Consider the following 13,417-nt stretch of genomic DNA (forward strand, 5'->3'; position numbering starts at 1 on the left):
AAAGTATTACATAATTAATTTTATTAAAAATTTAAAGTAATTTAAATGTATTAAACAAAATTTATACTTAAAATATTTTTATAATACTTATACATATACTTAAGAAAAATGTCCTGCATTCTTTAATATAAAAATATTTTAATTATAAAAAAGTATTTTTAAAAAGGCGTACGTCCGATGTATGAATTTCAATTTAAAATTGTATTTGTGATTTACGATTTCTATATAAATTATTTTTTTATAAAATCGTATTTGAAATTTATGATTTTCTAACTAAATTCATATTTTACATATATTATTCCTTCCTAAAAATATATTGGCGATTTCAATAAAATTAAATCATATTTGGTATGTATGATTTGCCCAAATCTATAATTAAAAAAAATCTATCCATTTATAAAAAATAGAAACGAAATTACACAAGTTTAAAAAAAAATATACAAATCAAAGATAAATGCTTATTTTGTCTGTGATATTTGTAAGCGGACTCACCTTTTCAATCCGCTAACCCGCATAACTCGCGGTCCGTGCGGGTCACCAGTGGGGCGGGCTAGCCCGCAAGTCCGCAAAAAAAAAAAACTTTGACAGCAGTGGAGTAAATGTTTTGTCTTTCTTTTTCTTTTTCATTTGGGGGTAGAAAATTACAAGGGTAATTAGAGTTATAATTTCTTTGAGACTCCTTTTTGGTCTAGTTTTGGGGATGAAAATACAGGATGTTGGATATGATATGATATTTTTCATGTAATTTGAAATAAATAATAGTGAATATGTTAGGTAGTGGGTAAGTCAAGAATATTGGAAGGTTGATACTTGGATTATGTAACATTCAATTAATGTTTATTGTTATATTAATCTTAATGTCTTTGTTTTTTTATGACATATTTTCAAGAGAAAAAGTATAAAAAAAAATCATTGAATTTCTAAAAAATAATAATAATAATTGAATGCGGACTGACCCACAAACTCATGGGCCAGCACTTATGCAGAGCGAGACCGAAAATCTAGTCTGCACTCATTTTGGAGACCAAGTACGGGCAGGTTGACCCGCTTTGCCATTCCTAGAGTAGATATGTGTCTTGTTGATTCTAAGATGGACAAGAGTGATGTAGACGATGTTGTTCTCGTTGGTGGTTCTTCTAGGATTCCCAAAGTGCAGCAGCTAGTGCAAGACTACTTCAAGGGAAAGGAACTGTGCATGAGCATCAACCCTGACGAGGTTGTTGCTTATGGAGCAGCAATTCCCAACTTAGTGTTATTAGATGCTACACGGCTGTCACTTGGTATATCTTTAAAAGGAGATCTCATGAGTGTTGTGATTCCTAGGAACACCACCATTCCTGTTGAGAAGAAAAAAGTATATGTTAAGATCAGAAGATTTCCCAATCTTATGTCCAAAGTAAAGGTTTACGAGTGTGAAAGGACAATAGCAAGTGATAACAATTTGCTTGATTTTTTTAATCTTTATGGCAGTCCTTATGCTCTTTGAGGCCATCCTTTAACTGTAAGTTTCAGTATAGATGTTGATGGTACTTTAAGTGTAATTGCTGAGGAAGAAAGCAGTGGAAGTAAGAACGGGATTACTGTAACCAACGACAAGGGAAGACTATCAACTCAACAAATTATGAGAATGATTCAAGATGCCGAGATATACAAGGCTGAAGACCAGAAGTACCAAAAGAAAGTTCAAGCAATTGATGCTAGCCAGCAGACAGAAACAGAGGTGTTTGTGGATCATCTGAATGAGGTGAAGAGCCTCATTGAACTCATTATGAGGATTAACTAGTTTGTTTCAAAACTCAAATTTGGAAAATCGATTATGCTTCTTGAAAAACATCACAATCGATTTTTTAAATTATTCTGAATGTATAGTGTTGATAAAAAAAATAAGATAAACCAGTTATTTAGTTTCTCAAACCACTTTTCTTGTTCCTCAAAGCACGAGCTCTCTCGTTTTGTTCTAGGAAGAAGAGCAAATCACAACAAACAAAACTATCACAAAACTAATTTTATTTATACACAAAGTTCACGTTCATGAGTCTACAATTTTTTTGTCAAGATTCTTTTGCACCCAGCACTGTAAAGAAGAAAACCGAAAACTCATTCACATGCAGATGCCTACATTGTTTAATATATTTGATGGAAGGGTAACAAAATAAATTAGTATTTGTGCTTCTATATTCCGCGCAAATCTTCTCAGTTTTATGAAGAGTGAAAAAACTATCTACCCTGCTCTCCCATCCGCACTCACACTCTCATATACACTCATCCAAACAAAAACTCTTTCCACTTCCCTTCCTCCTCTTTTGTCACACCTTGAAGCAAATAGGATGTAAGATTGAGGACATGCAAATGAACAAGATTACGTGAACCTTCCTAACCCATTAGACATCATATGATAGTTTTATTTATATATTGATTTGATCTATTTAGAAAAAATGTCAAATCTAAGCATTTATAAGCAAAGTTGGAAGTTTTTAGAAAATAGTAGGCTTGAACCTCTTTTAAGTTATAGTATTTTTTTTTTTATGCTATATCAATATTATATGAGTTAAAATTGTTTTAAATAATTTTCATTTTTGAGATCCATCTAATACTCCAAACCAAACAAGCATTATCAACAATTCCATTTTTATGCAAAATTCATCCATAGATAAAAATAAAACATGCAACAAAAATAACTAACTGAAAAATAAATTATACACCATAATAACTTTATATTATCATACAATGACACAGTGTAAAATAAAGATATTAACTTTTACTATTATCAAAACTTTATCTGCCAAACGTTTAAAATCAAACAATTTCAACAAAATCTTTAAATTTTATTGGACTTTCCTCATCTGTATCTATTTCTACAGAAATGGCTTTAACTGCTTACTCGTATTAACAGCTACTTTCGTATAAAATATATGTTGACAAATTATTCATGGGCATAATTTATTCTAAATTTTTCACCAAACACTTGCAAATATCACTCAATTCACAAGATAAACCGGGCCATAAATTATCTATTCCAGACGAAACCATGAAGCATAAAATTGACAACTGAAAGTAGCTAAATAAACTAAAAGTTCATGAAAATCGAGAGTTATTTTCGTAACTTCAGATAAGCCTTTTTCAAAAGCGATAAAAATGAACTCCTACTCAACCGTACAAAATACTAAAAATGTAGAAAATATCAATACACCAATTCTTCCATCTTAACAATGCAATGCTACATAGTATCACTAGCAAAATAAAACCGGTAAAACACAACTAAAAAAAAAGATAGTCCCAGGGAACAGCAAGGGGACAAAAATATCAACTCTGAGGCGATGCTTTAGCAACGGCAGTCTGAGGCTGAGTGTTCCCACTGGCATTACCATCGGCAGTATATGCTGGAGCCTGAGTATAACCAGCACCATAAGAACTACTGCTGTATGGAGGCGGTGCCTGACCATAAGTAGGCTGGCCACCCTGAGGTGCACCATATGTTTGAGAACCATACCCTGGTTGCCCTGCACCATATCCCGAAGGTGGTGCTCTCTGAGCACCAGATTCTGGTTGGGGTTGAGAATAACCAGATGGTGGAGGCTGCGCAGGATATGCTGACTGACCATAGCCTCCTACCGCACTAGGTGACTGTGACTGTCCATAAACAGGAGGATTAGCACTTGGCTTTTGAGATTGAGGGGCTCCATAACCTGGCTGTGGTTGACTTCCATAAGCAGCTTGGGATGTAGGGGGAACCCCATAACCTGACTGAGGAGTTCCCTGAGGTGGGTAGCTGGCAGTGTTTGAGCTGGGCTGTTGGCTGGTAGGATAACCTTGCTGTGGCTGTTGGGTAGATGGAGCTTGGGCTGAATCTCCCTGAGATGCATAACTTGCAGTGTGGCCATCTGGTGCTGAGTTATTCCCACTACCATAGCCGGTAGTAGCTGACCCATAGCCTTGCTGCTGATCATATGCTGGTGGCTGTCCATACCCTGATTGAGATTGTGCATTGTATGCATTATAGCTGTCCTGAGCATAACCCTGTCCGGGTTGGCTATAACCAAAAGAAGGTGGTTGACTGTAACTGTAAGCAGAGCCATCCGCTGGAGGTGCAGGGCCTCCAGGATTTTGCGGTTGCTGTGGCTGTTGACTATAGTAATCATAGCCACCAGCTTGAGTAGACTGTTGGTGAGGTGGTGCAGAAGACTGGTCCCAGCTGGTGGAATATCCACCTGGTTGTTGAGGAGGATAGCCTGCATAAGGTGGTTGAGGCATATTATACTGAGGTGATGGACCAGAATATGCTCCAGGTTGCATATAGCCATAACCAGGTTGCTGCATTTGAGCAGGGGGAGCCCAGTTCGAGGGTGGTCGAGATTGGTAGCCTTGCTGAGGATATCCACCAGACATTGAAGGATTTCTAACACGATTCTGTGGAGACAAATTCAAACCAAATATGAAGAGTGAATTCACCCAAGTTTCCACATTTCGAGTACAGAAATCAACAGATGCACACACATACACAGGTTAAACTTACGCAGTTAAGAATAAACATGAAGAACACAAGATAAAGTATACAAGTTGCATAAAAAGATTGCATACAAGAATAGAAAGGGATATATATACCAACATACCGTACTGGTTCGTGATAAAACTGAGTTACTCCAGCAGCACACCTTTTCCCTATTCGAATTGAATGGGTACAAAAGGAAGCACAGACCAAAGAAGCAGACAAGCATACAATTTGAATTGCTTAAAAAGGCAATCCATCATATAGTATCACAAAATATGTATGATCTTATCTCAATTATTACACCATATAATATATTCTTCATAATCATATTAATTCAACTAGAGTATCAGGACTACAAATATTTTACTGCATATGATGAAGGAGTAACCATAAATATACAGACTGTCAAGACCACTTCCCTGTTCTCCCATGTACCTCCTTTTAACCTTTGTTTAACCCACTCTAACAGGTTAACCTCAAAGGATTATAAAATAAAAGAAAATTAAATTAAATATTATTTGAGTAGAACAGGAATTGAAAATAGGGACCTGAAAATGTATTTAATGTGTGTAACTCGAGCGTCAAAACTATCAGTTAAAGGGCACAAGATTAAGAAAAACAGTTGAATGATAAGACAGATAAAAAGTGGGCATGGGCTATAGAAAGGCAATGATGCCACAAGAAATGAACAACCCACTACACACATCCGAAACAACAGACGGATCATAAAAGAAGTCTTGACACATAACTTGTTAGTTTAAACAATTATAACTATAAATTGATGAAGTAATAGTATAGGAAAGTTATTTTTCCTCACAATAGCAACTACAGGTTATTATGCCAAATGTAAGTCCAGCATAAGACACAAATATAAAATATTTTTTCAAATATATGAAGTTTTTACGAATTAACTAAAAAGCACAATTGGCATGGTTGAAAAGGATTTCAACACAATAATCAATATAGTTTAGTAAGGACACTGTAAGTAAAAAAATGTATCAATAGGAGACTTACTGCCCTTGATAACAATTATCAAAACTGAGATTTAGAACCATACCAGGGCATGATGAGGGAACACCAACAAAGGAATTCATGTTGGTGTCACCAATGGTCCAATAGACACTATAATCCTACAATAGTCCCAATAACAAGATCAGTCATAGGATACACAGTTAATAATATTCCATTGTTGAACAGGCTATAATCCCAATGAGAATCCACTTGGACAAAAAAATGTCATAATAATAGTAGCCTTCATGGCCCCCAGCAACCTAGCCCACAAAAGCGTTGAAAGACCCACCACACTAATGAACTGGGCCATGAGAAAAACTTTACCACAGTTAAAACAGTCTTTGCAAGATCTTGGCATCTTGGGGAGAAAAGACAATCCAATTCGAAAATAATCCCATTAAGGTCCTCACTTTCTGTATGTATAAAAATCGGTATGATTTATTATCTAATAATATAGCAGATAACAATGACACACAAACACATATAGACACAGTTTTTTACCATTGACCTAAGCTAAGACCAAACTAAAGATACTGATCTGTGAATATGGTACTACTAAATCAGGACCCAATTCATGAACATACCATACATTTGTTAACACCATAATATAGCTGATAAATATCATGGATACTACAGTGGCTTGTCTCCCTAATCATGTCTGTTTTTGGTGAGCAAATGCAACTAAGCGGAGGACAATTGGAGATTACAAGTAAAAACATCATAACATCAATTGGCAATTCAGTGTGTTTTGTTTTAAAGTTGGGAAGTCTCAAACGGAAGTTGAACTCATTCAGACTAGAGAGATGGATTGGAGTGTGTAACTGTTAAACAAGCACACAATTTATCTTCCACCATTTTGCATTTTTTTATACTAGTCTTGAAACAAAACTATGCACTAATTCTCTTCCAGGAACAATACAACAAGTAACAGACATCCATCGATATAGATGTATCAATTATCAAAAGATTACTTGTTGAATATACTTACAGCTGAAGAAACAGTGCTTATTTAAACATATACTTACAGCTAAAAAGTCAATTTAATCAGGAGATCAATGAATTCAGAACATATAAGTTGATTGATAATGCTCACGATATGAAGTAATATCATTAATAAGATCAATGAATTGATAAACATGGACGTAAACATCATTTATGCCAACTAAGGTGAAATCATCACATAATTTACCAAATTATTCTCTCCCAGCAATGAAACAGAATAAATTATTGAAGACAATCCAAAACTCGTCTAACATGTTAATGAATCCATCAGTTCTAGTTTTATATTTTATTTTAACATCATACCAAATAACAAAGTTCTAGTTCTAAATTTTATTTTAATAACATACAAAAATAACGAAGACCCAGGAGGCAATTACAAGTGCACAATATCATCCTTACAATCACATAAAGTCACCAATGTGATCAAATAAACATTCTAAAAGATGATTATATATCAGCAACAAAAAGAAAACAGAACCGAGTACAAAATCCACAATTTAAACACTAAACTGTACTTCGCACAAGGCAGGCATGACATGCTAAGCCAAATGTATCCACCAGAGAAAATTTTTAACATACCTCACCACTGATGACTTGATTAACCAACTGCTTTGCAGACTCAATTTGCTCAGAAGTCCCATCAATTTTTAATGTTCTTTCAGTTGATGTGTCACCTGGGGGAAGATGAAGTGGTATCACCTGGAAAAATATAGACATTAGTATAAAGTGACTCCAGAGGAATTTCCAAGCCTCGAGTGTCAGAAGTTATCATACTCTTTCATATTAGCAGTAATCACAAAGCCACAGTAAAAAAACATATCACGAAATCCAAGCAACTATGATTTAGCACCTATGTCTAATACACAATGAAGACAACAATATACTCTTTATGACTTAGAAGTGAAAACCTGAATCCGTGCACCAGTAGAAGCTTGCATATTCTTTATAGTTTCTCCTCCTTTACCAATTATAAGACCAACCTGAAGATGCATACAACAAACTATATCAACCAAATCAATAACACAGAAATGAATTAAAACATTGCACAAATCTTAAGATTATACAAATCTTAAGATTATACAAATCTCCTTTTTCAGACCTTATTATTTGGGATTTTCATGACAAATTCATCGGACCCAGCTTGTCCAGTCAGTCTCCGAGCAACAATGCCAGAACCCCCAGATTCAGCCTGGTACAGAAACAATTCACGCCAGATATATGTTAATATTAAATCTTCGAGGAAATTCATTCGGAAACTATTCATGTTATTCATATTATTACAACTATCATTCGGACAACATCTGAGATAATTACACAAATATCCCCACATGCATAATTTGCAGAAAAAAAAAACTAATAATGATGCGTGAAACCTCAGCAAGAACTTCATTGATGAGTTTCTCAGCAGAGGCAATTGCCTCGGGAGTGCCCATAAGCTCAACCGTCCTAGTAGTGGAATTAGGGTCCGCGTCCATATCACGAGTAACTTGAATTTTGGCACCAGACTGCAACTGGAGATACTTAATGGTCTCTCCAGCTTTGCCAATAATCACACCAACCCTGCCGTTAGGGATATCAATCTTCTTACTCGTTCCTTGTTGACTGTAGGAAACGGGAGGAATGGCCGAGTACTGAGGCTTCGCATCTACGTTCACAGAAATCAGAGTGTATAAAACCCTAACCTAAACAAGAAGAAGAGTGGAGAAGAGAAGGATATTTAGTTACCGTAAGAATCGAAGCCAGAGGTAGGAGCACCGTTATCGGGTTTGGGACGCTTAGCATCGAGCGGGGGAGGAGGAGTAACGCTGAGGAGGCGAGCGGCGACTTCTTGAGCACGCTGCTTGGCGAGCTCGATGCCGGTAGCAGGGCCCGCTGAGAATCCGGTGGGTCTGTCGGAGGGTTGGTCTTCGTACTTGCGCTTGAGGGATGCCGACTCGGTTCCCGATGAATACTGCGCTTCCTCCGCCATTGGCACAAACCCTAGCCACTCGCGTTACCTGTGTAGGGAGAGCGAGATATTTTACTTCGCTTGGGCAACCAAAAATCACAAGGTGTCTCTACGTCACGGTTGTAAGAAGAAATTATATTTAAAGACAAATTTTATTTTCAGATAATTGTAATATATTTATTATGCATTACTTCTCCCTTCTTCGATTAGGCATTTTAATATTTCCTTTCTTTTTTATATATCATTTTACACTATACTTTCAAAACTATTTAAAAAAAAATCAATGACTCAAAGTATCGTCTCTTTTTTATCATTGTAAGTATATTTGAAATTTTATGTCTAATACTTTTCATTTATTTTCTCTCATTTATATATATATATGATGATGAACTTCAACAATTTCTATTATAAACATAAATTGTTAAACTAATTTTATAGTACAAAGTTTAGCTTTAATGTATAACTTATATATTAAAATTGTACTGTGTGCACTACGACTAACCACACATTTCACTTTCCACCATTGGATCGACTGAAGATAAGGTCTTCATAGTGGGTCGACCAACAACTCAAATCCAATTACACTTAAGCAGAGTCAGTGAAGTTAATCTACGATTAAAAGTTAGGTAATGTATTCTTAAACATGGTCCAACTCCCTAATATGGCACAATAAGAAATACCCATTAAAATAATATACATAGCCCACATTCCAAGATTCAGGTACGTCATCATATACAGTGCTCTGACAACTGAGCGTTGAATACCTTTACTGACTTGAGTGTCAGAGTGTCTTCTGCAGATACCATCCGAGTCTGGACTACGAGAAGACTGATAGGTGAGACGAGTAAGGGGGAGTAAGGAGGGAAGCTGAAGTGCAATCCGACCGATAGACTAAGGAAGGAGAAGAGTGATCTCAATAGTACTCTGGGCCCTGACCCCGTTCGAGAACTATTGACGCCCACCGTGGGGCCGAGAGAATTCGTGTGAAGAGCGTTAGTAGATGGTATCAACCCGCAGCATGGCAAGTGAGAGGATTACCGAAGTTGAGCAGATGATGTTGTTGATGTCTCTACAAAGAGAGATGGTCGAGATGAGGAGGAAGAATGAAGAGGTTAACAAGAAGAATGAGGAGGAGATTCTAGCCCTTATGAGGGAGAACACGGAGATGAAGAGAAGTTTGTCGAGGGGGACCGTCTATTGTACTGACTAACCTCGTCGGTAGGTCGTTCACCTCCCCTCGCGACCCAAAAATAGTTGAGGAGACCAAGAACAAGGTCCTTCTCAAGAGATGGATGGCAAGTCCCATCCAAACAAGTCAATCCACACAATTGGGACCTCAGATTCAGTGCATCGACATCCCTTTACCGATTATGTAATTGAGGTACCACTACTGGATAAGTGGAAAGGCTTCAATAAGGATCGTTATGACGGCACAACCGACCTAGATAAGCACATGGATGAGTACAGTATACCACATGGTTGGCCAACGTGGTCATGGTTACCAAGTCTAATGACAAGTGGAGGATGTGCGTCGACTATACGAACCTCAATAGGGCCTACCCGAAGGATTCGTATCCGCTTCCTAACATCAATTGGTTGGTAGATGGAACAACCGTCCACAAAATCCTAAGCTTCTTGGATGTTTACTCTAACTACAACCAGATAAGCATGCACCATTGGGACAAGGAGAAATTTGTCTTTATAATTGACGACGCCAACTATTACTATGAGGTGATGTGGTTCGGTGTAAAGAACGCTGGAGCAACCTACCAGCGGCTCATGGATAAGATCTTTAAGGGACTTATCAGTCGGTGTGTGAAGGTTTATGTGGAAAACATAGTGGTCAAGTCTGACTCGTGTGACCAACACATCAAGGATCTTAAAGAGGTGTTCGAAGCGATGAGGTGGGCGTACATGAGGCTCAATCTAGAAAAGTGTGCATTCGGTGTTGAGGGTAGTAAGTTCTTGGGTTTCATCCTAATCCATCAGGGGATAAAAGCCAATATGGACAAATGTCGAACGATCACAGAGATGCGGAGCCCTCAGAACATAAAGGAAGTTCAGTAGCTCATAAAGCGTCTTACCGCCCTCTCTAGGTTCGTCCCTCAATTGGTCGAGAGGACGAGGCTGATGGTGCAGCTACTCCGCAAGATAGCTAAGTTCAGTTGGTACGAGAAGTGTGAAGAAATTTTTCAACAACTGGAGGATTTCTTATCCTCGTCAGTAGTTATCCAGAAGCTTAGACCCGACCAACCCATTCTGGTGTATCTGTCAGTCTCCGAAAAGGCTTGCAACGTTGTGCTGGTTTAAGAAGTGGTGATCTCCTTTTGGACCAAGCTCTCTAGTTTGGATTTAAGGTCACCAATAACCAAGCCGAGTATGGGGTTATCCTAGCCGAGCTAAACTTGTCGTATGACATGAGAGCTCACGAGGTAACTTGCAAAAGCGACTCCCAGGTAGTGATCGATCAAATCAAAGGAGAGTTCGAAGTAAAGGAACCCTTGCTCCAGAGATATTATCATACGGTCGACAACCGCACAACCCGGTTTCAAAAAGTGCGGTGGAACACATCCGTCGGCATGAAAACAAGAAAGCCGATGCATTGTCTCAGCTACTGACGACCAAGAAGAAGAGCCACCACAAGTCTGTCATGCAAATTTGGCTAAGACAACCTAGTGTGGCAGAAGCCGAGTGCCTAACTGTTACTGAGACCAAGACTGGGATGACCCCGATCGTCCAGTACCTTAAGCACGACACGTCCAAATCAGACGAGGAAAAGGCGATGAAGCAACAATGTTCAAGGTACACTATGATCAACCAGTATCTCTACGCAGGATCAATGTTCAAGGTACATTACTCAAGGTCATTACTAAAGTGCATCACCAAAGAACAGACAGAGTACGTCCTCAAGAAAATCCATGAAGGAGTTTGCGACAATCATTCAAAAGCACAAACGATGGTTATCAAAATCCTCAAGGTCGGTTACTACTGGCCGACCGTCCAGGGTGACTATGCATAATTTGTGAAGAAATGCGTCAAGTGCCAAGAGTTCGATCGTCTGCACCACCTTAAGCCATAAGCGATGCATAGTATGACATCCCCATGGTCGTTCTCCATCTGGGAATGGACATCATTAGTCCTTTCACTCCGGGGAAGGGGCAGGAAAAATTATTCCTAGTCGGAGTGGACTACTTCATCAAATGGATCGAGGTCGAATCGCTCACATCCATCTCGGTGAAAAACGTGCAAAACTTCATATGGAGAAGTATTGTGTGTCGGTTTGAAGTGTCGCACACTATAATAACTGATAATGACCAACAGTTCATCGATCGAGGACTTTAGTCTTTCTATGATGACCTTGGTATCAAGTCAATAACCAGCTCGGTCGAGCATCCCCGAATCAACGGGCAGGTCAAAGCTGCAAACAAGGTCATTTGAACAAATTGAAACATCAACTCGATGGACCGAGGAACTACTGGAATTTCTGTGGGCATATCGTTGCACCCCCAAACATCCACACAAGAATCACCGTACAACCTAACGTATGGAACTAAAGTTATGATCCCGGTTGAGATAGGCGAGTGATGAGCATATATTTATTCACACTCAATAACTTTAATCATGGATTATTGGATTATGATAATAAATAAATCCATTGTTTTAATTTAGATTTATATAATTGGGTTTATTTGGGTCTTTATTGTTAATTTTGTGTTTTTAAAGTAAATTATCTGGAGGAAGCATATACATTTGTAAATGGGTCAAATATGCAAAAGTTCAAGTTGCTTCTTGAACCAAAACAGGAAACAAATTCTGGAGAGAAGAAAGAGAAAATAAAATCTACAATATCTCAGAAACAAAATTGGAAGCAAATCTTCTGCAAAATACAATAATTTTGGAAAGTTGGAAACTGTTAACAAAATATAAACTACAATATTTTTCCAAGATCCTTTGAGCAGAAAAGCCTATAAAAGGACACAAGCATCGAGGAGAAAAATAGAGTTTCATAGGGTTTTTTTAGTTTTTTTTCTTCTTTGTAATTCTTTTATTTTGTCTCTGCATGGAAGGCTAAACCTTTTTTGTTGATTCTTTTGTAATTCCCCATTGAGTTTTGAGGTTTTTTTCAATAAAAGTTTCGATTTTTAATTATGTATAACAGTTGTTTTAATAGTCTAATCTCCTGGAAAACTGTTTTTTATGAGAGGTTGTACTTGAACGCATGATTGAGAGTCTTCCTTATCTTAAACTTTGGTTTCTTAGTTAGTACGTATTGTTCTAATTAATTTATTGGGCGCATGATTCAAGAGAGAGGTGGTAAGCATTCCCATGGAGTATACGCATGGAACAAAGTGGGTATTGGTTAAACCAGTAGACACATGCTTTACTGGTGAGTTTCAGTTGAATCAGATCGGCTCATGTTCAATCTGGTTTAACTCTGTTGAAGGATTAAGAAAAGATTAATCTTTAGAGAACTTGTGAAGAATTCAATGGAGGAAGAACTTGGGATCAACCGCTTTTTATTTGTTGTTTCAAATATCTTTTACATTGCATACATAACTATCTTAACCCCTTTTTATTATTATTGTTGTTGCTAACTTTTATTGCTTGCAGGTAGATTCTAAACACTGATCTACTGATTTTACTATTGGATTCATTGGGAGACGACTTGGGGTCATCTGACCACAATTATACTATCATCTCTATAGTGTTAGACAAGTCTACGCTAGAATCATATTAACTCTGTTGGAGGATTAAGAAAAAATTAATCTTTAGAGAACTTGTGAAGAATTCAATGGTGGAAGAACTTGGGATCAACCGCTTTTTATTTGTTGTTTCAAATATCTTTTATATTGCATACATAACTATCTTAACCCCCTTTTTATTATTATTGTTGTTGCTAACTTTTATTGCTTGCAGGTAGATTCTAAACACTGATCTACTGATTTTACTATTGGATTCATTGGGAG

At 37.4% G+C, this 13,417-nt stretch overlaps 2 protein-coding genes across 2 annotated transcripts; one reads left to right on the forward strand and one right to left on the reverse strand.

Annotated features, from left to right (window-relative positions):
- The first annotated feature begins 1,090 nt into the window (after window positions 1-1,090).
- Window positions 1,091-1,783, forward strand: LOC137822233 (heat shock cognate 70 kDa protein 2-like). Its single transcript, XM_068627129.1, has 2 exons — window positions 1,091-1,430; window positions 1,518-1,783. Exons 1-2 carry the CDS (start codon window positions 1,091-1,093, stop codon window positions 1,781-1,783), a joined length of 606 nt encoding a protein of 201 aa, XP_068483230.1.
- A 1,295-nt stretch (window positions 1,784-3,078) lies between these two features.
- On the reverse strand, window positions 3,079-8,597 carry LOC137820249 (uncharacterized). The gene is made up of 6 exons (XM_068624219.1): window positions 8,228-8,597; window positions 7,876-8,147; window positions 7,602-7,691; window positions 7,411-7,482; window positions 7,082-7,201; window positions 3,079-4,407 (listed from the first exon to the last, which is right to left on the reverse strand). Exons 1-6 carry the CDS (start codon window positions 8,469-8,471, stop codon window positions 3,304-3,306), a joined length of 1,902 nt encoding a protein of 633 aa, XP_068480320.1. The 5' UTR covers window positions 8,472-8,597; the 3' UTR covers window positions 3,079-3,303.
- Window positions 8,598-13,417: the final 4,820 nt, after the last annotated feature.

The sequence above is a fragment of the Phaseolus vulgaris genome, chromosome 9, assembly GCF_000499845.2.
Source record: "Phaseolus vulgaris cultivar G19833 chromosome 9, P. vulgaris v2.0, whole genome shotgun sequence".
Taxonomy (NCBI): Eukaryota; Viridiplantae; Streptophyta; class Magnoliopsida; order Fabales; family Fabaceae; genus Phaseolus; species Phaseolus vulgaris.